This window comes from Cygnus olor, chromosome 22, assembly GCF_009769625.2.
Source record: "Cygnus olor isolate bCygOlo1 chromosome 22, bCygOlo1.pri.v2, whole genome shotgun sequence".
Lineage (NCBI taxonomy): Eukaryota > Metazoa > Chordata > Aves > Anseriformes > Anatidae > Cygnus > Cygnus olor.
In genome coordinates, this window is record NC_049190.1 from 3010529 (window position 1) to 3036198 (window position 25670).

Consider the following 25670-nt stretch of genomic DNA (forward strand, 5'->3'; position numbering starts at 1 on the left):
TTTTTGTCAGACATGGAGCTTTCTCCTTTATTTCTGCAGTATGTGTTGCACACGTGAAGGGCCTGGTTTACATCAGCGCAGTCGTGTCCTGTCTGAGGAGATGGAATTCCTCTTGCTTTGCTGATCGAGACAAACACGATAAAAAGAGTTCATGCAGAACACACCTCGAAGCGAGGGACAGCAGGGGCAGGAGCTGTGCCCCCTCCCCAGCACCCCTGGTGGGGACACCAGCAGGGCTGTGGGGAGAAGGATGGGGACACCCAGCCCGGAGGGAACGGGGAGTAGCTCCGCTCGTGTCGGGTTTTACCGTGTGTGCGAGATCTGAATGAGGCCCTCGAAGTGAGGAGGAGAAGGGGAGAGAACAGGGTGAAGGAATCGGGGCTGGGGAGGGGGCAGCGGGAGGAAGGGACCCTCGGTTCCTCCACCCTGTCGTGGTCTCAGGGACCCCCGGGCACCTCGGACGTGAGCCGGTGCTGCAGCAGAGTTTGTTTAGGGCAGGCAAGAAGGGTGGGTATGTTAATATCCAGGTTCGGGAGGAGGAGGGATCGTGCCCACATTTTGGGAAATAGAAAGGAAGAGGTGGAAGCTTTCACTGGAATGGAAGTGACCCAAGTGAATGCAAGATGCCTGCTCAGGGGGGAAATAAAAAAAAAGAATAAAGTCAGTGAGATTTCGGGGTGTGTGTTGGGGGCTTCTTCTATCCTTTCTCTCACACTCACTCAAGCCCCACAGTGCATTTCCTAGCAACTCTTCTATCCTTTCCTTTCCTCTCCTCTAACTCCTATCCTGTCCCGGTTTCTCCTTCCTGTCCTTCCTCACCACGCTACCCACTTACCCTCTGGTCATTTAAAACAAAAAAAAAAACAAACAGAATATAAAATAAATGCCATTTCAAGTATTCTGGAGCAACCAGCTTCCAGCCTCAGAAGTTTTGTCTGAGGTGTAAGGATTAAAAAGCAGTGAGCATCATTGCACAGGGATTAGCAGGAAAGTAATTTTCAGGGAGCAATGGGTGTGACCTTTCTCAGCCAGGCGTTGCAAGCATTTGGGGTAGGAAAGGCGGGGAGAAGCCGTTCCAAAACCACTTGAACAGAGCAAACCATGCAGAGGAGCTGTCAGGTCTCGTTTCTCTGCTCTGCGGCTGCGTGGCACCGCTGGAAGGCTCTGGTCCTGCAAGGGGCCATCTGCTCCCCTCGGTGGGCTGCGCAGCACCTAACCTCTCGACTTTGTCCAAGGGCAAGGAAAATAATCTCAGTGAGATCACGGCAAGGTTAACCAGCTCTGGCTGTTCTGCAGCCCAGGTGCTGACGTGATTCATCTATCCGGGGGACAAATAAAAAGGACTATCCTCAGCAAACTAATTCCCATTGCTGAAAAAAAAAAAAGCACTTAAACCACCAATTTTGTTTTAGGGGAATTTAAAACAAACAAACAAACAGAACCGCCCAACACCTGTGGCACCTAATCAATCTTCTATTAGTAGGATGGGTTTTCTTTTTATTTTTTAATTTGAAAGGTGGCTGGAGGGGTACTTTAATGGAATAAAAAGCCTCTCTGCCCCTCCACCTGTAGCTGGCCCAGGGCTACAGCAACTCGAAATAGGTCCTGTTGCTGGATTTTGCTAACCAGCCGGAGCAGGGCTGAGCTGATAAAGGGCCTGGGGGGGGGAAAAGTGCCACCACAAGGGAACAGGGGGGTCTGTGGGGGTCTCGGGCAGGTGGTGGCACTGGCGCTGCTCCGAGCGAGAGCTGTGCATCCCACCCGAGGCAGGGCTGAAGATGGGGCAGAGAGGCTGGGGAAGAGCTTAGCTTGTCACTGCTCCTGGTGGCTGGGGGCTCTCTGGTCCAGGAAGACCCCTGAGACCCCCAGCTTGGGACCTTCCACCAGGATTTAAGAGCTGTACAAGCACTCAGGAGAGCGGGGCAGCTGGTAAAACAGAGAGAGGGGAAGGGGTGGGTGCTACCCAAGCATGCATGCTTCCCAGGAGAAGCAGAGCAGCCAGCTCTGCAGAGGCAAAGGGAAGGGTGGTGGCAGAGAGGGAACGAGGAGGTGGCAGCAGAGGATGGGGTTACGTTGTTAAGGCCTGCAGAGCTTTCAAGGCGATTAGGTGATTTGGAAAAAAAGTCCGTGTTTCCTCTAGTAAAAGGCTATTCCCTTCTGCACCTTCCCTCTCCCTGGCAGAGATTAGAGCAGCAAGGTTAATATAGTAGCAGGTACATCCATGAATATCCGCAGCTGAGTCTTCACTCCAAGTGCTGCCAGCTCTTCCCTAAATCTTCAGGAATCAAGGTGCCTCGTTGGAGGTGGCTCCATTGCCTTTGTTGACGTAAAAGGGGCGGTAATGTGACTGCAATGGAGAATTTGGGGCATGTGAGTTTGACCTACCTTCTTTTTTTCTGACCGCCTACACTTCACCCGACCATATGCATCTTAACACACTCCTATCTTAACACCTTCAGCCTTCCGTCTTGCAGAGAGCACCACCTCACCTCGCTGCTGGAGCGATCAAATGCAAATGGTGTTGCTTTTTGATTTGCACATATGCTTTGCATAGACTTCATTCCTAAGCCAAATGAGTCTGTGCATGATATAAAATCTCAGACTGTGACTCACGGTTTGATGAGAGGTTTCTGGGAGAAGAGGAATGTCACCTCTAATTTTATGCTTCTGACAGTGTCTTTTAATTGCTCGCTAACCTGAGAGCTCAGGGGAGTTTTCACACTTAACCCCTTGCACAGTTATGTGAGGGATGGACTGGCTTGCACGGTGTTTATTTGTGCTCCTTGGTTGGAGAGCCAGAATTCTTGTGCATGGAAATTCTCACACAATGGTGTATTGTTTATTTGCACCTCCACATGTTGCAGGGCCCTGTATAAATGTTTGTGTAAACAGAAGCATAAGCGGAGGAGACAAAGGGCAGAGCCTAGAGGAATTGCCATTTTCCTGTCTCTCCAGCTCTATTTACCACAGTCCCTAGTTGTCTCTCTTCTCATCAGGACCTACCCCAGGAATTTCATGCTTATCTGCACCATTACAAATAAGCAACACGTGGCAGAGGTGCGTTGTACAGCCTACTGTTGGCTGCGGATGATTGCAGAGCATAAAAGCCCATTTATTGGCTAATAGTGCTTGTTGTTTGCACTGTTTGAGGTGAAATCTCTAGCCTGGATCCACCAATTCTGGGGCAATCAACTGATTCCTCCTGTCATCTTTGTTGTCCCCTGCATTGCAGTGCTTTAAACTCGAGGATTAACCCTTGTTGCTCCCCCTAGAAGCAACTCAGAAACGTGCTGCCTTGGACACTGCCCTTGAGGAGCACCAAAATGTCCTGAAACATCTGTGAAAATGAGGATATGCTTCCACCAGTGGTAGACAAGGCAGTCAGGAAGCACCTCAGTTTTGCAACATCTGATCTGTCTTAGGTTTGATCTCCTCCCTGGATCTCACGTGCAGAAGGTGTCTGTATGTCTGGGTGCAGCGCACCAGTTAATGTCGGGCATGGCAGGAGCTTGGAGGCACAGGCAGAGCAAATCCAACCCACCCTGCTGCTCAGTGCTCACTCCCCATACCTCCTGCTCAACGCTCCATTTTGGTGAAATTCTTTTCATTTTATGGCTTCAATTTCCAATCTAATTAAGAGATGGAAGGGAGGGTGGGGGCTTCATTTTAAAGAACTCCCTCTGGGCTAAAAAGACATTCCTCCTTATACAGCACAGTCCTTTGTAAAAAATCATATTTACAGACCTTTTAGAGTGTGTATTACTTAAATACATGTTTAAGACTATTTTTAAAGCTAGATTATTGGCCCAATAGACCATAAAAGCTCCTGCAGAGCTCCTGCAGCCTGGAGTGTATATTTCTATTTTGGGACTTTTTAATGCTTGTATTTATCAACTCAGTTGTTAGGTTCAGGGATATCTGGTGAATAGAGGCTATAAAAATAAAATAGCCACTACAAGTGTATACATGAGAGAGACAAGGCTGGTGACGTTGTGGAGAAGTTAGCCAGGCTTTCTCTGGGGGCGTTAAGGCAAGTTTGGGTCGTGTTCACAGAGCACAGCACGCTCACTGCCAGGCAGCGTGGAGATTTTTGCTAGGGAGACCATACTCACAGCCACCAGAGCCCAATGGTAATAGAAACTTGACTTTCCTGACCAGATTTCCCTTAGGGAGGACAGGCTTATGTCTAAAATCACAGGGTGGGTTCTCCATCTGGGCACACACATCACGAAGCAGTGGATCATCTACAAAGGTGGCGAGCAAACGCAAGACAGAGAAGATGCTGCAACAAACTGCTGTTCCTAGGAGACATGCTTTGCTGTCACACACTCAAAGACTCAAGGCTGGATTTTCTGAACGTGCTCCAGTCTGTCCAGGAACATCCCTGTCACTGGCATTCATCTGCTGGAGGGGCTTTTTAAATTTAGCAGACATATAGCTGCAGTCCTTGAGCAGCCACTTGCTAACTGCTGTGTATTTCCTCTGTTTTCTTCCTTCAGCATGAGAATGCCATCGATTCTTGACCCTCTCCTTACGAGTCCTATTTCCAGGGAGCAGTAAATAATCTTTCACAAATGTATAACGAGAATTCAAAAAATAGATCTCAGCTGTGGAGATGGGGGCAAAATCTTGGTCATCTTAAATCAGATCATGCAAGATCTTAATGCATCACGGTGCAAAGGGATGTTAAGAACAAGTGGATGAATTTATGTGGTTATGCATTGATTATTTGTTAACTGTGTACATGTAAGAATGTAGGACCTAAAATACTACCGTCTTCTGGCCCTAGCAGTGTACTGTTACCTGTTTTGTGGTAGTAGTGGAAAATGAGTGATTTATAAATGTTCTGGTGATTTATCTTCACTGTCTGACCTCTCATCGTTGATATTGTCAGCTCGCTGTGGGATGTAATTAGTATGATCCTTTTATATGGTTATCTGCGGCGTTACACAATTTGTGTTTTCGAGATGTCACAGACCACTAAGAGTACACAATATCCATGCAGGGAGGAGAAGTTCTACAGATCCCTACATGTTTGCTGTAATATTTGTAGAGCTTTTGGAAGCCGGGATCAAATTCTAGACCAGGGCAAAATCCTTTCAAAATGTCATTTTGAAATATTGATTATTCCTACAACCCAGAGCTGTGGTGGCAAGGGGATTAATCTGTATCCCTCTCTGGATGCAGTTAACCGCAGGAAAAATAGCAGAAGCTGCTGACCTGAAGCCTCAACTTTCCCATTTCCAAAGGACCCCAGCCCTGGTCCCTGGAGCCTCAGGTGTCCTGAGGACAGATATTTCTCTTGCTGAAGCTGTGCACATGCTTTCACACCAAGCGTATGTTTCTTACCAATACAGACTGCTTGGAGGATTTCCACGTCTGTGGCGTCACCTTTGCGGACTGATGTCTCACTATTGAGGGATAAGCTGTGACAACAGAAAAGAGCCTGTTACAGGTCAGTCCCTGACACCATCCCCATCTCCCCTCGCAAGCATCAAGGCAAGCAGCAGGACTGGACGTGCCACGTAATTAGTATTGCACTGCTTAACATGGAAATGCAGCCGTTTCTGGGGTAGGACACAACAGCCATCGGACAGGTGCCTGTTCCACCGCCCAGCCAGTTGGGAGAAGGGAGTGAAGAAGGTCTGTCTAATTAAAATGTCTGAGGAATGCAGGGAGGTGGAATGCAATCAGTCCAATTAAATTTAGGCCAAGTCCTGAACTAAGCATTCTGGCTGCTGCGAAGAACACTATAGGCTATTTAATTAGTGCAAAGAGCCGCAGCCCGGGTTTCATGTCAGAAATTAATGACAGTACCTCTGGCAGTGTGATAAGCCCTAACCCACTCCTCCTGCACCAGCTCAGCTCTGATTCAGGACTAATAGCAGCCCTGCTGCATCACAACCCACTGCAGCACTGCTGGGTGATGGGCTTTGGGCTTTCCCCACCACCTCCCAGCCGCAAATTAATCGGGCCTGACTGCTTGGCAGGTGCTGATGCTCTTGGATTCAACCTTTGGTGCCCTTGAACTAGTTGGCAGTGTGAAAAGAGGATTAGGAGGCATTGGATGGGGGCTCCTGGTTCAGATGAAGGAGAATTGGCAGCTAGCGCATAGGTTTTTTAAAGGTTGTGCTCCATGGCTGTTATTATTTTAGGATAATAGCTGTTTTCTAACACTGATGAAGCTAGGGGGTAGAGGAAATTAATCTCATCTCCTAGTATCCCTCTCTCCCTGGTTTCTATGAGTCTAAAATCATCTAAATTCTCATCTCTATGCCTTACAAACAAAATTAAAACCCCCTCCAACTATTCCCTAGATATAACCACACTTTAGTAAAGTCCTTTTGCCCTGGTTCGGGGCTGTGAGGTGCTCATCTGAACATGGGCACGTATCTGAGACTGACAGCCCGGGCAGGAGAGGTGGGCCAGCTGCAGGACTGCTCCAGGCCCCCTCGCGGGAGCAAGGACAGGGTTAAATGCCTTATCACCTAAACAAGGAGCAGGAGGAAGGAGAGGAAAAACCAAATGCCTAGTACCGGTCTTAGTGAAGAGGCTCCCATCAGACTGTTTGCTGAAGTCACCGGGCGGATTCTGTCCCACCGAGGAGAACTGAAAAGGCAGCTTAGTGCCATTGCCTACTGGAAGATAGAAGAGGTTGCGTTATTCCACGGCGCTGCGTGCTGCACTCGGGAAGCCTAAGCACTTCAAAACACACCCTGTAGAACTACCTCCAGCCAGCCTGGGGGGAAATGGGAACTGGTAGCTTTGTCCCTGTTCTTTTCCTTAAGAAAAAGCAGATGAGAGTGGTGGGGTCCCGGTGTACATGGTGTGTGTGAGTGTGAAGAGGTCCCAGTGCTCTGGGCAGGGAGGGAAGAGCCTTTCTCTCGTGAGACCCAGAGTGCAGGTGTGACCGAAGAGCTTCCTTGCAGGGAAATTGCATCTCCAGAAACTGGGATAGCGAGGCCAAACTACATGGCTGCCAAAGCTCCCTTGCCTCCGAGCACTTGAGCCTTATTCAAAGCCCAGTGAAATTAAAGCAAGGCTTCCTCTCCTGGCCAACTTGGGGTCAGGCCCTGGCTGCCAAAATGAATCTGAGAGCAGAGGCGATGAGAGGGAGAGAGCCCTGCCTGTGGCACGGAGAGCAGGGAGGGCTCAGCTGTGGCTGTGAGTCACGAGAGCTGCCCCGGCTCGGGCCGAGTGGCCACAGATGCTCGTGGGCTGCCAGTGAATGAAGGCAGGCAGGACCCTGAGCGTGAACGAGCAGAGTAAGAAAAGACAGGAGAGAAAAAGGAAGGTGGGGAGCTGGGCAGAGAAGGCACGACTTGCTGCTGCTGGTCCGCACCATGCTACCACTGAACATCCCCTCCCCATCGTGCTGATGCTGTGCAGGCTGTGAACAGGGGGCAGGCCACATCTCTGAGAGCTTATGAGCTACGTGAAAGGTGTATGTGAGAGGGAGAAGAGCAGCCTTGTGCTTCTTAAACTGCCTGGGGGGAACCGAAGTCAGCTCCTGCTCCTGCCCCCAGCTCCGCAGCTTGTCTTAGACAAGTTGGTGTCGGCATTCCTGTCGCAGCTGGTTAGGTATCTCAGGGTCTTTACAAACTGGCACCCGTTTTCCATCTTCTTTCCACTGCTCAAACAATGAGGACCAGAGCTACCCGCCCCTCCTACACAGGCAGTGCCTAGGGCAGCGAGACCTGGGCTTTGGGTGTGCGCAGGCAGCGCTACTGACCCCAGATGGCTTTGTGGGACAGTGACAGGACAGCTGAGAGGGGAAGCAGAGGTCGGTTAGACAGCTGGAAAGCTGTGGCACGGGGGGTTAGATCCTTTCAAACTGAAGGCGGAATTACCCGTACCAAGTGTTTCCTCAGTCGCTTGGAAGGAGGAAAATTCCCATGACCGTGGGTTGAAACTGGCTGTAAAACAAGAGCATCCAGTTCAGCAGTTGGCTCCTGATGAGCTGGCTCCAAGGCCTGTGCCTGGCGTTGCTCTATGAAACAGTCCCCACCATTTTGGAAGCAGCCCCAAAGCAGAAGTCCAGGTTCAGGGAGGAAAGCCTGAGCTTTTCTCTGCATTCTAGCACTGCTGAACAGACTTTGCACCACTCACAGAACGAAATTCTCAGTGCTGCAGAGCTGTCTTTAGCCACATTAAATTGCCAACTTCAGTTTGCCTACTCGACGTGACTATTTCGCAAAGAGACCTGCAGGCAGAGGCTTGGATATAGAGCACGAGAGGCACCAGCGGAGGAACGTTTCTTGCTCACGTGCACGGCGTCTCAGGCAGCGAGACAGGCATGTGCTGCAGGGGTTCACGAGGGCTGCGCGCAGTGATGCAGCCTAGTGCTGCCGTACCCCTCTTGTGAGACATCAGACTCCCAGAGGAGCAAAAAACGTGATGAATGCTGTGAGCTGTTTTGCTGCCATCCTGTGGTCTGCGTTTCTAGTTCAGCAGTGTTTCTGTTTAAGCAGTTACTTCTCCCTTTCTATGCACCGAGTCCCTTCTGCCTATTCAAAGACCTGCAAAGGCACAAGATGATCTTTCCAACCTTCCTCTGGCTTTGGCCAAAATGTTTGCAATGTCAGGAGAAGAAAGCTCACCAGAAGAGGACAGAAAGGAGTGTCGAGCAGTTTGTTCCCCAAATTTTAGGCAGTATTTGAAGCCCTTTATGTCTCTCCTCTGCCTCATTGTGTCACCCCTGCAGATGGGTGCTCTGTGATACTGTCTTTAACGACAAGAGCAGCGGAAGGCTCCTTAAATTTAAGCAGGGCATAAAGACCTACAGGGTCAGCTCAAGTCCAAGCAGTTTCTTAGTGTGGGCCACTGCAATTAGCACCGAGCTCTGCTTGGGTAGCATTCCTCAGTGCAGCAAGCAGACGTGCTGCCGTGGCCTACGGCAGGACTTGTACTAATCCAACCCAGCAAGCAAAAGGGTGTGTTAGAAAACCATCACGAGATATTCAAGGATTCTGTGCACATTAGGCAATACAAAGGGTGGAGGGGGCCCTCTTTTCTTTTTTTTTTTCCCCTTCAATTTTATGGAATTCCTTAGAAAAGATGCCATCAAAAGCATTTCTGGACTTCCACACGACACACTGCTAGAGGACAGAAAGCCCTAGAGGGTTAAATGATTATGGCTGTAGTGCATTATTCATCAGATAATCCTTTGCTAGCCAGCATACAAGCTTAAGTGGGTCATGTCTCCTGTTTTGCCTACTGACTCATTCTGTTGCCAAAGTCCCCATCAGTGTGGTTGCAGCAGCTGGTTCCTTTCTATCACAGTTTTCCCATAAGGGATCATTTTTGCACGCTCACCCTGGTAGGAGAACCCAGCCCTGCTCAGTCCCCATTTCAGCAGGGAGGGACTTTGTGTGCAATCACATGCTTCGTTTTTTGGGTGAAGTAACTTGGTTGGTAACAAATAGAGAACAAGCGGCTTTGGGAAGCAAAACGTGTCTGCTCTCAGGATGATGTAGGTGTGTGGGTGGAACAAGTGCTCCCCCAGCATTTGTATATTCAAAAGCCCATTGCAGGAAGTGATGGGTCACAGAGCTCCTAGCCAGTGTGCAGTGCTCGCACACCTCTGCAGCTGACTGCATCCAGCAAGTGGCTTCACTGGCTCTGATAACAACACAAAATAATAAACCCCATATCCAGCAGTCCTTGTTGATTCAATCATCCCTTAAGGCTGAAGATGCTGTAGGATGCAGGGCTCGGACTGGTCTCCCCCAGCATCGGCAGCTCTGCTCAGCAGAAGCTGGGGCAGGCAGCAGCCGTAACCATCCAGGCAGAGTTTGGAGATGGGTTCCCCCGTAACAAAGCCCTCCACATGCGAAATGGCCTTGGCAGCCTCTGAGGAAGACGCTGTGGGCCAGCAGGGCGCAGTCCTTGCTAACTGAACCGGGATCTACTCCCTCACCCCACGGCGCCAGGCAGGGCTGCCCGCAAGCTGCCAGCCGTGGGCTGCTAACAGAGGAGAAGGGCAGAGGGGAAATGCAGACAAAGGGCTCAGTGTTGGGATTGGGGCTGTCCCCACGGAACCCTGTGGCTGCCACAGGCTATATCACGTGCCACGTGTGCTTTCAGGGGGGTGCCACCACTAATTGCAGGCATTTTGGTTCGCCCTGCCACGATCTGGTTGTTCAGAGCAGCAGCTGCAGACACCTGGCAAACCCAGGTAGGGCCTCGCTCGCCAGGAACCAGAGGAAATTTGGTCACTGATTTCGTGCTGTGCTTTCTGCTCTGTTGTTAACCTGGGCAGCCTGCTCTAAGGAACCTGCTTTGGCAGGGGGGTTGGACCCAATGATCTTTCAAGGTCCCTTCCAGCCCCTTCAATTCTGTGATTCTGTGATTCTATTAATACAGGCGCTGCTTTGCCTAGGGCTGTATCACTCTGTGCTTCTCACTCTGGAGGTCCTGATGCTAATTTGGAAGTAGACAGCTGCCATTTTACAACTGAACGTGTTGAAAACAGGCATTTGCTCATCCAGGAGCATTCAAAAAACAGTGGGGTCATAAGCAAATCTCAAGGGCTCTTGTTGTCAGTGTAAGAACTCAGAAAAGAACCCCAACCTCCTGCTTTTTTAGGGCACATTACTCACTTCTTGCATCCTTTCCGTGCCATGAAAAAAAATAAAAACATTTTCTGGTGAAAGTAAAACCCGAACTCAGATCAAGCCTGGTGTAGCTTTCCCATTTGATAGCACACAGGGGTAAGCTTCTGGTGGAGGTTAACGCTTACTTTGTCCTGATAACGCGTGTTAAAACTCTCCTATCTTCACAAACTTCCCTCTTGAAGGAGTTCAGTTGCTCCAGCTCTCCTCCATGGAGCTAAGAGCCTTTGCTGCCTTGTTTGAGATGGAAAGGCAAAAACTGCTCAAAGCTTTGTAAGCTGGAGGGAAGACCTGGCATAAACAAACGCAGGGGGACCAATCTCAGTCCAGTCCAGAGGAACTGCATTGAAATAAGTGAAGGAAAGCAAATCTGGGGAAAAATCACTAATGAAATTCCTTTCCTATGCTGAGCATGGAAGAAAGCTGGCCACCATTGGGCTGCCTTACCTTTGGGAGACAGGAACATGGAAAATCTCTTCAAGTTGTCGGGCTGGTTCCACTCGTAGTTGTTCATCATGAACCGGTGGTCGCCTGCAGGAGCAGAGCAGGAGCTGAGTGGCCTTGTGAGGGACAGGAGGAGGGGAAGGGGACAACAGGCTGGAACTGCCTCCTTGGGCACGGAGGGAGAGGTGGTGGTGCCCTTTGAAAACAAATTGCTCTACCCTTGTAATTCTATCCTTGTAACTCTGCCCTAGGACTTTCTGGCTGCAAAGTCGAGCAGCCCCAGAATGAGCTGGGATAAAATGAGCCCAAAATTCTGGGATAAAAGATGTTTAGCACAGCTGAAGCATGAGGAGCTGAGGAACAGCCCTTCCGCAGAGATACGCTATCTGCTGAGCATCCACAGGGACACTCCAGGGTTGAGGCGTTTTCCGACCAAAGGACTGCTCCATGGCTAAAATTGGATCCCACTTCAAAGGCGCTGGTTTGGGTTTGGCTGCTTTTCTGTGCTCAACCTGTGCACGGAGCTGGCTCTCAACCAGCCCGTCTGGAACTGCAAGTAGTGCAAGGCTCAAGAAAATCGGAGTGCTGGGAGGGCTCAGTGGGTTGGGTTGTCCGATTTTTAAAGATGCTAAACCTGAGCTGCAAACAGCTCCAGCTTCCTGGGCTTTCGGACAAGGATGTTTGGTTCGAGCTTCATTCAAAGTGAACGAATCCTACCCTTTTGCATTTACACAGCCTGGTTTTGGTTTTCTGAGAATGATCCACAAGAAATCATGCTCTATCAGTTCACTTGCTCAGAAAAAAAAAAAAATATATATATATATATACACACACACATATATATGTATTAAAGCCTTAAGTCCTCTGTAAACCTATTGTTCTCTGGAAGTTCTCTGTAAATTTGATTCCCACATTTAGATAGTTCCATTGTTTGAATCTTAAGTCACTGCACAAACTTTTATGTTATTTCTGCAATTTATTTCTGTGCTATTTAAACTCCCTGGATGCTCTCTGATTATTTGCCTCCTTGCCACACTACTAAGTAGGTACCTGTTATGACAACTAAAAGAAAGTGGATTCCCTTTGGAGTCTGCTATTAAGCAGGTTTCATTCCATTAATATAATATTTCTTCCTGGGAAATTTTTTACACTAGAAGATCAAGCTGGTTGCAAATGAATTTGTTGCAGTGACTCAGGGGGAGTCTGAGTTAATTAAATCCATTAAGTAATTGTGGAGTTATTTCCTTGCAGTCACTAGATGCAGAGTGCTGTCCTCTTTCAAGTGTAACTGTGGTTTGAAAAACGGAGAGCTGCGAAGTTTTGGAGCTACACCTTAAATAACATTTCCCAGCTGAGTGGATGCCACTGTTCTTCTCATTAGGCAGACTCCAAGCTGTGTCCATTAAATCCCCCATAAAGTTTCTGAAAGCGCCCAGGTTTCTGGCAGTGGTTAAGTGTTGCCCTGCTCAGAAGTGCTTTGGCACTTGATTCCCACGGATTTCAAGTGCCGTTGAGGATTTCAGCATCAGTAACATGGAGGGGAACCTAATTAAAAGTGATCAACTGATCAGGAGGTAGCCGGCCTTTATCTAGAGCTGCTGGAACTGAACATATGCATACTCTTAGGTTGTACAAATGGCCAAGTAAAGTGTATTTGCTTCAGGATTAGCAAAAGTCTTTGACTGCAACGTGCTGTTGCCCTACTCATCTAAACTTCAGAAGTGCTGTGTGTAGTTAGGGGGTTTGGAAATTCTGCAAAAGTTCCAGTGAACAAAGGAGACGAAAGAAAAATGTACAAAAATGATTTTTGGATCATTTTCTTCCATCTATGTGTGCTAAGTTAGCGCCAAATTTCTCAGCAAACCTTAGCAAAGGTTCTTAACAAAGTGTTAAGAATCTGACCACGCATGCTGCAGTGGTAAATGTTGGAAGAGAAGTGATGTTCAGTTTCTGCTCCTGCTTAAGGGTATGGGCCTTTAAAAAGCTGGCTCTAGCTAAGCAGCCTCAGCACTTTGAATGGGATTCCTGACTTTTCTCAAACATTGGTCCTCTGGACCAAAAATATCTTGTCAATCTAATTCATGTCTAATGGAAAACGTTGGTGTTAGATAAATGTTAATGAGCTGTTTCCAGTGCAGGCTCCTTGGGGCCAGGGACTCGCTCTTTCTCTCCATACCGTAGGAAGGCAGCACGCTGTTGCCTGATGAATACCTGTGATTTTCATTACACGTTCACATGTACTCTGGGCCGTGTCACCTTCATTCCTACTGCTATAAATTGTGAATGTCAGACAGGCTGGTTCACAGAACTCAGGCTCTGAAAAATGTTGTTTGTTCTCCAGTAATGGGTCCTATGTTGTTCTGATCTGTGTGTGCATCTATTTCATCAGTTGTTTTTTTTTCTTTTTTTTTCTTTTTTTTTTTCTTTTTTTTTTCTTTTCCTTTTCCTCGGTTATTTCTTCCCCTCCTCATTTATTGTACTATCTCGTAATGTGCATCTGTCTTTTCTGGAAGTTGGAGAGATTTGCATGGCCGTTGCCCAGGAAAAATGTGCTGTATTAATTGCTGTATTAATAGGAGAGGAATGTTTAATGAGTGCTGTGAATCTGAATGAAATAACAGTGATCTCACAGGTTTGCAGCAGAGTTCCTCGGCTGCTTGTGCAGTATAAAATGGACTTGAAGGCTATTCTTGCATCTTTTTGAGTCACATCTGGACAGCAGGGTGCATTTTACCCTCAGGTTACCTAACCAGCTTCTTGACCTTTATTGCTCTGCTATCTGAGGTTCCACAATTATTAATAGACTATATCCTCATAGCAGCCCGGTGAGATAAGGCTTTATTTCCATCCCTATTATTCTTAGTGCAAGAGGTCATTTAATGGGATTAAGTAACTTGCCCAAGGTTACAAAGGCCGTTTGTGGGACAGCTGGGAAGTGAACTGTGGTTGTGGGGTCCTGGTCTGGTGCTCTGTCCTTCTATCCTACGTGGGAGCTTTGTGCCACACAAGTCCTCTCTGCAGAGCTAACTGGAAGAGGCAGAACTAACTTGAAGAGACAGAAAGAAAGTGGGTTCAAAGACTCAGAAGATTCCTTGCAGTGCTGTGGTATTGACCCTGCCCTCTCTATTTACATAAGAAAGATTACTCAGCCCTAAACACTGATGAAATGCAGGAACCGTTGGGCACCCTGTGTTTGTAGGAAGCAAAGCTCTGCCCAGTGGGACCTGCAGAGCTGTGATCAGAGAGCTCTGCCTCTTCAACGCCTGGCTTAACCAAATTGGAGACCTTTTTACCTGGAAAAACTGTTACGAGACTTTCAGTGACAGGTGCTTGTGGGACATTTCATGTTTCAGGCTGAAACTTTCTGTTGTAAGATGGTAGGTGATAGCAGCACAGCAAACATGCTAACCAAGGCAGATAAATAGCCTTAATTATAGGATTTTGGAATTGCCATGCTGGATAAATTCATGCCATGGTGGATACATTCATATTTCTGCCAGCAAAACTCAAAGCACTTTATATATATATATATATATATATATATATATATATATATATATATATAATCCATCCTGCCTTCTCTATTTATGTAGTAGCTACTGCATTGTCTTGATATTGGTTGGGATCCTTTGGTCTCCTACACATAAGATGCTTTAACTCCTTGGCAGGACAGCTGGCTCCATCTCTACCTATGGCTCTGCCCGGGGAGGGAAGGGGCAGTCTCAGATACTTTGGATACTTTACCGTTCTCCATGTGGTTCCTCTCGATGAAGTTGCGGCCCAGGTCTGCCTTGCAGATCTTCTCCACGTGCCTCATGCAGACATTGAGGAGGTCATCTCTGAGCAGCCCCATCGATGGGCTCATGCTCTCCCCTTCAAGCAGCACGCTGTATGTCGGGAGGGATGGAGGGGGGACGTAATTCCGCATCAAAGCCCCAAACTCCTGCCAAAAGTAAGGGAAGAGGTGTTACTGAGGAATACAAGATATGGAGAGGCTAGATCCTGAGACTGGCTCCAAATAATATGAAATGCAAAGGAGAATAGTGAAGACTGAGGGTGGAGCAGTTAAATGCTTTGACTCTGAGCTTTAGCCACAAAAAATATAAATAAATAAAAGAAAAAAGACAAAGAAATATGAGAAGAAATATGAGGCGTTGGCATGCCTCTAAGTTCATTCCTCACCTACCAGAGCAGACATGCTTGAAATGTCAGGGCCAGTTCCTGACATCCATGTGCATTGAACTGGAGAAGACTAATGCTTCTTACACCAAATGGGGCTTTGTCTTTGGGACAAATCCCACCCTCATGGGAAAAGGAAAGGCAAATGAGATCTTTCTGACCTGGAGGAAGAGCACGGAGTCACTGATCTGGTGGATCTGCTCCCTGTTCTCCTTGTCCTCCCGCAGCAGCTTCGCCCTCTCTTCCAGCTCATCCACAATCTCCTTCACGTTCTCTGATGCAATCTTTTCCCTCTGGTCCAGGGCAGCCTTCACTTCATCCCTCTGCCTCTCCAGGTCACGGATCAGCTCTTTGAAATGCTGGTCTACTGTGGCTTTCTCGTTGGTGGTGTAGTTCTGCAGGGGAAAGGGGTGGAGAAGGAGGCAGCAGAAGAGACGTGGGAGAGGGCAAGAGAAATGAGATGTGAAACTTCCCAGGGAGTCACTTGCTAACAGCGGGATGCAAAGGGGGATGTGTCCTGGCATTCTCAGCACTGAGACAGTGAATATGTAGACTCTAGGTATGCAAGACTTACGCCAGAAAACAGTGCTGAAATAAGCCATATTAATTCTTGCAATAATTGTGTACATATATAATCTACAGCGCATGCTGTCCTCGTCATTATAAGAGTGTATCTCTTCAATTCATGAACTGCACTCTTAGGTGTAAAAAAGTATGCGTATATATGTATGTTTACATGTAAAAAACAACTGTTCAACCTTCTAAATCATGGCTCTGGCTCCTCAAGGATTTAAGGATGAAATTTCCTTCCATTCCAATGGATGAAAAGTGCCAAAGCACTTTATACAAACCTGATCTCTACGTCCCTCTGAAATATTCCTCAGAGTGACTGTGGATGTAACTATATTCAGAGCTAAAATTTCTAGGTCATATTTCCCATAATAATAATAGTAGTAGTAATAATAATAATAATAAAGCAGACGAAAAGCAGAACTGGCAAGCCAGTGTGTGTGCACCACATAAAAGGGAGAAGAACGGCTTTGCCTATTAATATTATGCAAATTCTCTGGGGTGTCTCCAAATAGTGTTTTCACTGCTCTGTTCAGTTAGGGTGTAAATGAAAAAGAAAAACACCATTACTATATTCTAACCCTTCGTGTGGTTGGAAGGATTATAAAGAAGCCCTCCATCAGTACGGAAATGAGCTATTCCATTATAAACAAGACAAATGCTGGTGTAACTGCATCTATTTCTGTTGCCTTATCTCTGCCTGGGCAGTCCGGAGCCCTTCTGGAGTTTATTTTTGTAGGTGAACTAGCAGGAAAGAAGCAGCACACCTTTGGTTCTGCATCAACCTGGCTCCTGGTGATGGGAGAGGTGTGGGAACCCAAGCAGGGATGTGTCCCGGGTCACTTTGTAAGGAGGTTGTGCTGCCGCCTCTTGGTCTCCTGCAGGGTGTGTTGCAGGATGAGCTCAGCAGGAGCTGTTGTTTCCAAGATTTGGCATGAGTGAGTTTGGGAGAGTGACGAGGTAGGGACTAGGTGAGGAAAGGAGTAAGAGCTGGGTATGTCAGAGAAATTGGGGAAAGGAAGAGCAGAGAGACGGGAAAAGAAAGCAAAGAGATGGGAGAAATGGAAACATGAACCTAATATCCCATACGCACCTTAATGCGGTCCCTCTCCTTCTGCCACTTGTCCATTTCATCTTCTACCTCGATGATCTTCAGCTGCAGTTGCTCTTTCTGCAGTGAAAGCTCAGCCTGCAAGAAGAAAGGAGTCTCATGAGAAGGGGCAGAGGGTGGCCTGCTTCTAAGGGGTGCTGTGCTTCCACTGAGCTCCCGGCCCTGAGCAGCAGCAGCTGGGAGGTGCGGGTTCCTGTCACTGCTTGAAACGGAGACCAGGAGCTGACTGTGGACACCATCCCAGAGCTTCTACTTGGGTCAAGAGATTCAGCTCCCTTAGCAAAGTCAGCAGCAGAAGCACCCACCTACCCGGCTACTGTCATGGTGCTGCTTTTAATCACATTAGAGTCATTAGCTGGAGGGGGAAGAGGCCTGTTTCAAAATTCAGCTGTGTGTGCAGCGAAGGGCCCATCCCAGGGTGTGCCTCTGCAGCAATAACAGTTTTCATGTAATTACGGAATGACGTTTGACGAGTGTTGCAACAAGAGGACGATGCCTCCGGCAGGAATTCTGTTTAGACAGGATTGTGGATTAATTTGCTCTGAATTGAGAGCTTTCATGTTATGATGAAGCTGGGGAATGCTTGGAAAAAAATATATATATAAAAAAAAAGACACAAAAGGAAGGGGGGAAGAGGCGTAGTCAACCATGCTTGACTTAGATCAGCAACTTCACTGGGGTTCATTTGCATTTTGTTTTGCACTGCCTTCCCAGGGAAGCATGGCCCAGACATGGGAGAGCGTTCGTGGAGCTGGAGCCGAGGGTGGCCGTGCCCTGGCGCAGGATGCTGCCGTGCACCTCTGGATCAGCCCCCAGCTGCCGAGCTCAGCCTCGTGCTGTTACCTCCGGCAGCCCTTCCCTCCATCGCTGCTTTTCACCACCTCCCTGCCTGGCAGATCATGACAGAGCCTTTGTTTACATGTCTCGAGATCTTTCTGTGTTTCATGTGTGGTTGGTTGGTCGCAGCACGAGTGTAACTACGGGCAATCTGCCTGTGGTGCATTTATCCCCAGAGCTCTTGAGGAACTGTGTATTCCACAATGGAGCTGTGGTGTATCAGAAAGTCTCTGAAAACCCACGGTACATCTGAGATCCTCTGGTAAACGTCTGCGTTACCCAAAAGCACTTATATTAGGCCAAAAGTTAAGGCAGGGGAGATGAGGGGTGGATAAACCCAGCAGCTAACACGGTGACGTCTCTCTGCTGTTAAAGCACAAGGCGTAGTTCTCACTGCTTTGCCACCGATCCAGGAACATAATACGACATGAAAACCCGGGTCTCCTCTCCTGATCATGTTTGCCCTCAGGGGTGGGAGTTAAAAAGTTTTCAGTCCTTCATTCAAGGAGTAGAAAGGAGCATCATGCCGCGAGGAACAGGCAACGCAGTGTCAGCCAGCTCAGGCCAGGGAAATCAGCCCATCAAGGCTCTTGTCTTGGTGCCAATCACCCTGGTGTCTGAACATCCTCTTGAGCTTGAATCAAGCACAGCTGCAGCTGAGAGCCATTCTCTCTAGCTGTTCCAATTTAGAAAATCTCTATTTATAGAGGGAAAACAATTTGATGATGGTTTTATTGCCCTATAAAAGAGCAGAAAGGGCAAACAAAAAGGGTAAATGTACTCAAAGGTATCTCAGTGCCAGGAGAGCCACATCCTTACACTGTCTTTGTAGTTGTCCTTCTTTGTGGAGAGTTAGGAGACCACACAACTTGACAGCCTACAATAGCCAACTGCATGCAGCCATGAGCTCATATTCTACAGGGATTTGGGGCAGACATGGAAGGGTTTCATCGTACAGGTTCATAAAAGAGCCATATGGGTATTGAGATAAGAAAATTTGCTCTACTACTTATCAAGAAAGTAATGGCATTGAGCGTGACCCTGTACTCTTCACATTTTCAAGACAGTGACTTGAAGGAATGCAAGCTTGTGTTCATTCTCATGTCACTGCAGCAAGACAAAAAGATGTGCAACCATCTCTGCATGGCAGGGAAATGCAATGAGATAAAAGCACTTCAGATCCAGATATCCATCCCACTCCAGTAACCAACCTGAGATCTTACAATGCGACTTCTTCCCTTGAGCCACAGAGCTACATCCAGATTACATTAATTGTTTGCAAAGTAAAAAGAAGTCTCCTGAGCAGTGGGAGGACTTGTTCCCCTCCTCATCCCTAACTCTCAGGATGTTCTCATAACAAAAAATGAGTGAAATCAAACAGAGAGGGACTGAAGTTTTGTTTTGAGAAGGGCAGACATTTCACAGCCACATCGGCATTCCTAATCACAACGAATCTGAAAGGAAAGGTCACTGGAAAATTTTCCAGATGCTAGCTGTAAGGTGGTGATAGCAATATTATACTTTTATGGTACTTTTTAATTAAGACGGGTCTCAAAGGAATTTTGCAAACTATTACTTGCTCAAAAGTGGTAGCTAACTCTTAACAGCTTGTTGGAGTTATAATATCCCTTCACCCAGAAAGGTAGTTTGGGTGCCTCTGGGATGGGATGTAACAACTATTTAAGATCAGCCCCACACTACAATTTAAAGTAAGAATTATGATTTGCAAATGGAAATTACAGAGATAGTTCCAATAGCCAGAATGCAAATCTCACAGTCATCCAAGTTCAGCTTGGGTTAAAACACCCATAATGAGGGCAAAAGGAAATACTAGTACAGACACCAGGCAAGGCAGGGGAGATGAAGGGAGGCTCTCCATTGAATGATGGTCCAAACACAAGAACTACTCTTACCAAAATTACAAAACCAGAAGAGGTCCAGGGAGACTATGGACTAGTACAGGAACTGGTGGCATGAGCACAAGGAGGCAGATTTGGTAAGGAGAGACAACCTAAGGCATTCAGCAATGTTGATTTCATAATGATTTTAGGCCCTGTTTGATCTAAGGCTGGATGACAGATTGATTTAACTATCCACACGTATCCTGTGGTACATTTACAGTAGGGTCTTCTCAGCTTCATCCCCCATAAAGAAACTTCTCTTCTGGCTTCCTTCATATCTCTCAGATTTTCTAGGGTCAATAGTCCCCAATCCCCCCCTACACCTCCCCACCCCACCGCCAAATCCATTGTGTAAGACTCAGGTTTAGAAGTTCCTAGTGAAATATTATATAGGAGTTGCACCCATCTTTGGAGGGGTCACTACAGTGCAGAAATAAAAATAGCAGAGAAAAAGATCTAGAAAATACATGTTAAGACCATTAGTTCTGACTATAGCAAGCTGAGAAATGCTGGCACTGAGAGTCTTTGAGCTAAGAGAGGATCCTCTGCTACAGCCTAAATTAATTAGGACAGTCATGAGGCCTAAGTGAAAGTTCAGAATGTACACCTAAACATCCACAGCTGAACCCAGCCCTTGCACTAAAGGACCTGGAGATGTGAGATTATGACTCTTGCATCATGATGCAACTCATTTTTGCAAGGCAGCAATACAAGCATCATCATGTCTTAATGCTCTGGGAACCCAGTCCCTGAATCAGGAAACACCCCTGTGTCACCAGCCTGGGAGAGCTATGGTAATTACCCGACAGCAACAGCCAAATGCAATAATGAAGCTAGGGAAGAAGTGTTTAAACTAGTTATCCCAGTACAGGGCTTATATTGGAAATGACATGGCTGAGAAATTAGTAAATTGCTTGTTTGAGATGATTTCTGCTGGTTTTGCCATAGGTTTCTCAGTCTAAGCTTGTGTTAAGCAGAGGCAGGTGACGGAGGGCTACAACTTCTGCAGACTCTGCAGCACCCTACAAAAATGCCACTGGTAAGCACCTTATTTGAGACTGTAAAAGGCACAGTTTGAAGGAGGTGGAGGATTCCTTAGCCTCAAGCTGGTGGATTTTCCCTGTGTTCTGCCCTCACTGTAGAGGCACTAATACAGAATGCAGACAAATGGGCAAAGCTACTGTAAATCACATTTTTCAGCAGGTCTACTCGCCCAGGCCTGGCAGAACGGTGTGCAGGTAGCTGCACTGCTGTGGGAAGAGCATTTATTTTCAGCTGTGTCCGCAGAGCAGCCACAGCTGGTGTAGATAAGGTCTCGTGGCCACACCATGCCCTAGTGGGAAATTGTTCCCATCGGTGGGAAAGGTCAAAAATCCTTCCACACATCAGCACACTCCTGTTTGCTCTGTATTCAGCCAGAACAATGCCGAGAAGGCCCAGATGGAAACCCCTCTGCATCATCTCTGTGGATGGTTGCCTTCAAAGCCTCCCTCAGCCGGTGAAAGCTCCCCTTTAACAAGTTGGCTCCCCTTTTACAAGTGGCTCCGTTGCACCCAGGAACACCCAGCTCCCGTTCCTGCCCAGCGGTTCTCTGCTGCCTCTTCAAACCTGCTGCGCAGTGTGAACTTTTCTTTAAAGGTAAAGAATTAAAGGAAAAAAAATAATCAAAGTGCTTTTCGCTAGATCTGACCCGACACGCTGCGTAGCGAGGCTGGCGATGGATAGTAACGCCAGGTTATTTGCAGCTCTGTGGCTGGCAGGCATACGTGGAGTTGTCTCCTTCCGAGAACAGGCCTGTAAAACAGGTTTTGAATGAAGGATCCCCTTCCAAAATGAAGGATGCTGTCTGAAAGGGGGGGCTCCAGTTCTGCTGGTAAATCAAGCTGGCCAGAGGGGTTTATCTGAGTGTACAAGCTGCTATTGACAATTCTCACTTCTCAGTAGAGTGTGGTTATTACCCAGCCTCAAGGATTTTTTTTTTTTTCGTGGTCGTTTCTTGTGCTGATTCTGGGGGTCATTACTCTTCGTTTAAATCTGTAGCAGGAAATAAATGCAAAGTGGATCTGGGGAAGGCACTGAAGTCTTTCTGGGTAAAATAACAAATACCACTGGATAGAAAAGCAGAAAATACATCTCCATCCTCTGTGCCCAGTTGTCTCTGTCTGACCCTTTGTGCCTTTCTCTCTTATCCGCTCAGCACCACGCCAGGAATGGCACGAGAGGCTCTCACCCTCTGGTGGGGGGTGCTGCTGTGCTCCCCCTCTGCAGACAGAGATCCCACGCTTTGCACTGCCTGCCTAAATGCCCTAACCAGTGGGTGACTGCATGCTGGCTTGTTTGCATTCCTCTCCTCTTAAGCTGTGCTGTCTGTCTGCATTGTGGGGCAAACCCAACAGTGCAATGCAGTAGTATTTATATATCTTTCCTACAGGCTTGTAGCAGGGATAAATTCATGAAAGACACTGTAATATGCATTAATTCAGCAATATGGAAGGAATAGGAGCACAATATAACATATTACATGACACTTCTGCAACCAAATTGCCGAGCACCCAGGCTAACTGTCAGGTTTAAAAGCATCACAGCATGGAAATCCCCCAGTTCTGCAGGAATCTCCTCCTGGTGTGGCATCACAGTATGGCCAGGGACTGGGAGATCCTTGCAGATAAACCGGGTGCTCCTTGACAGCCAACACTGAGCAGAAGAAGGATACAGCTGTATTCTGGTCACCGATCAAGTGGCACATCTAGCAAGTATAGAGACAGCAAAGCTCCCTTGGAGCTGCTTGAGTGCCAAGCTGTGCAAAGGGAGCAGGGATGGGGTTCACCTGGTGTGGGGTTTGTGCTTTTTCTTTCCACAAAGGCAGCAGCACCAGGCACACTTTGCCACTCTTCCAATTTGTGGTCACGTTCTGGCTCAGCTGATTTGCAAGACTTGAAAAGGAATAGGTGGTGCACACAAGGGACTTGGAAATGCCCATTCCTCTTTGTGGTTCTTGCTGAGCTGTATTCTTCACCAAGGGTGAATACATCAGGGCTGGGAATAAACATTTGTAAGCAACAGCTATCCTGTGAATTGCTTTTGTCTGAGTGAATGCTCGCTCAGGTTACAACACGATCACAACTCCTTGCACATGTCTATGATTCATAGATAAAGCCCTAAATCCCCTAGGCTTAGCAGCAGCAGAATCAGCACAGGACAGGCGTGGACCTAGCGAGAGTAGCACAAATACTCCGAGAGAGAAATCAAACACCATTTAAATCTCAGTGAAGGTTCCTCTGCCCAGATCTGTTTCCCTGTTCACAAGCAAGGTGTTGTAGGTCCACCCAAACACAGGGAGAAGGCTCTGGCCAGCTTTGGTTCCTCAAGGGAGCAGCTGTTAACCTCTTCTCAAAGGAAAGGGCCAAGAGGAATTGGACAACCTTGCAAACACTAGGCACAGCTTTATGAAAGTAAGGCATACACTGTGGAGTATTTCAGAGCTGACATCAAAACAAAAGAACAAGCAATCACGAAACAAACAGCAGGCTAGCAACCCCTGCAGGAATGTCTTGAAGAGAGGCTGTCTGAGACATGGAAGAAGCCTTGTGTGGTTTCGATAAGGCTACAAGGTGGAGATGGCAGTGCAAGAACAGACCAAAAGTTGCGCACAGGAAGACAGAGAAGAGCTCTAAAAAAGATGCTCCTCCAGCCCAGCCTCATGAGTTAAATCTTCCTAGCACTGTAGAGTTAAATTTTTCCTCTGAGTTCAGGGTAGCTCCAGAATCTCCAAGAGCAGGTACTTGTATGTGCCTGTTCACCACATCAGAGCTCTTGCCTGGGCTGTGATTAAGACTGGGATTTAGCAGGTCTCAGTGCCCTTCCAGTTCCTGCCATGGGCTGGCTGTGTGACTCTAGGCAAATTGTTTTATGTTACCGTTTCATTGGGCTCCTTTCTGTAATCTCTTCTGTCCTGTCTGGAGACATCAGAAGGTCTCCAGGCCAGGACATGCTTTTACTACAGATGCGTGCAGCACCGAATTGTGGTGAGACCCTGATCTTTACTGAAGCTAGTGGAATAATCTTACATCCACCCAGAAAACAAACAGCATGGGACTTTAGGCAAACAAAGGTGGGAGACTTCTCATTAGCTAGCACTGGTTCCCATACCAGTCCCATCCCTTTAGATGTCCATCTTCTGAACCTATTGTAGTAACACTTCAGGGAAAATTAAAATGCTCTGTGTTTGCACCAGGATTTTTTCTTCATCTAAGCTTCAAAAGGCTCTTCCCATAGGTGGGGCTCAACATCATTATCTCCATAACAGAAAAGACAAACAAGAAAGCAGGAGCTCGCTCCAAGAAGCTGAGATCGCAATTTTCTGCAGTAACCACAAACCGGAGCTGCCACTGATCACACTGCCGAGCTCTGGGGGTCCTGAACCTGAGCGATGCCCACCTTGCTGGCTGGGAGCCACGCTACACAAACACTGTCAAAACCTCAGGCAGAGTTTTGGAAACTGGGTGGAAACCAGGTTCTCTAATCCACCTAACGACCTGCTGCACAGCCCCACGGCTATGCTGCTGGATCCAGTCTTAGGGGAATGACAGTCCCATTGCAGCAGAACCTATGCAACATCAGTTCTCCACCAAACTCTTCCCATCCACCACCCTTCCATCCCAGAATTACATTGAACCATGATTTTGGGAGACTGTAGGCTCGAGAACAAAAGCCGTGGTGTAACACTGAGACCCGTTGGAAAGGCCGATGGGAACATGCAATAAAAAGAGCATTACCTCTTTACCCGCTTTCTCAATCTCCACCGTCACCGTGCTGTGGTTCTTGTGCTCCTGGAACATGCAGAGGTAGCAGATGCACATCTGGTCTGTCTGACAGAACAGCTCCATGGTCTTCCCATGCACAGGGCATTTTCTTGCTTCAAAGTCCCTGATGGGGTCCAGGAGCTGGTGGTCCCGGAAAGCTGCTCCCTCCAGGTGGGGCTTGAGGTGCAGCTCGCAGAAGGAAGCCTGGCACACCAAGCAGGACTTCACGGCCTTTTGCTTGTTGTCGATGCAGGAATCACACAGCACATCCTCCAGCTTCACCCTGGGCCGCGACCCGGCTGCTCTGTCGGGCACCTTGTTGAAGGTGGATCTTCTCAGGTCCCCAGTCTCCACCAGAGGCAGGGAAGACTTCTTCATGTCCCCCATCTGCCCGCCGGAGAACAGCGGCTTCCTCCCTTCCCCTTCGTTAGGCAGGAAGCTCTTTTTGGAATCCAAGGAGAAGAGGGACTTCCTGAGGTCGCCTTTATCTGCAAAGGAGAGGGGGGGTCTCCTCATGTCTCCTATCTGTCCGCTGCCGTACTGCATCTTCTTTGAGTCTGCCGAGTCCATGCTGAAGTAGGTTGATCTCTTCTCATCGGACGACTCCACAAACTGAATGATGGGCCTCTTCCAGTCACTCCCAGAGAAGAGGGAGCTCTTGATTTGCCCCGTCTCCAGAGAAGTACTGCCAGTGCCCTTCATTGGCTCCTTCTCCCCTCCGCCAGGGTTCGTGGTCTTCTTCACTTCTTCATCTTTTTTGGGGGCGGACGGGCTCTTCACATCCTCTGGCTTGCCGGTGGTACCATTTGTCCTTGCTGCGCTCCCCGTTTCCATCGTCTAAACAGGGCGAATTGGTTGGCTTTGCTGCTCGTCCCCTTCTCCAGTTCCCGTCTCCCAGCCCTTTAGGAAGCGGCTCCGTCCGCGTGCCTGCCCGCGGTCGTCTCAGCAAGGAATGACGGTGGAATGCAGGGAAGTTTCTGCCCGAGTGACGCACCTGGAGCTCCTGCAAGGAGGAGGAGAAGGACGCCCGGATTATGCTAGGTAGAGGCAGGGAGAAAGAAAGGAAGAAACAGACGTTACCAGGGATCAGAAGCTACAGCTGTGCAGTTAATTATACAAGGCGGTCCACACCCAGGAACATTCTTGTCTAACCAGGTTTGGGAGGAAGGGCTGTTTATATACATAGAAATGCTTGGAAAAAAAAAAAAAAAAG

The 25670-nt window shown here is 47.9% G+C and overlaps 1 protein-coding gene across 9 annotated transcripts; it reads right to left on the minus strand.

Annotated features, from left to right (window-relative positions):
- On the minus strand, window positions 1-25670 carry TRIM29 (tripartite motif containing 29). 9 transcript variants are annotated; one of them, XM_040534383.1, is made up of 10 exons: window positions 25538-25670; window positions 24431-25460; window positions 16900-16995; window positions 15398-15631; window positions 14802-15000; window positions 11061-11144; window positions 7857-7916; window positions 6537-6638; window positions 5350-5426; window positions 1-2347 (listed from the first exon to the last, which is right to left on the minus strand). In XM_040534383.1, the coding sequence occupies exons 2-10, from the start codon at window positions 25289-25291 to the stop codon at window positions 2285-2287; spliced, it is 1776 nt and encodes a 591-aa protein (XP_040390317.1). In that variant the 5' UTR covers window positions 25292-25460; window positions 25538-25670; the 3' UTR covers window positions 1-2284. The 9 variants fall into 9 exon arrangements, with proteins under 9 accessions (XP_040390317.1, XP_040390318.1, XP_040390320.1 ...); XM_040534384.1 differs by having other exon boundaries at window positions 25533-25603; XM_040534386.1 differs by having other exon boundaries at window positions 1-120; window positions 24431-25609.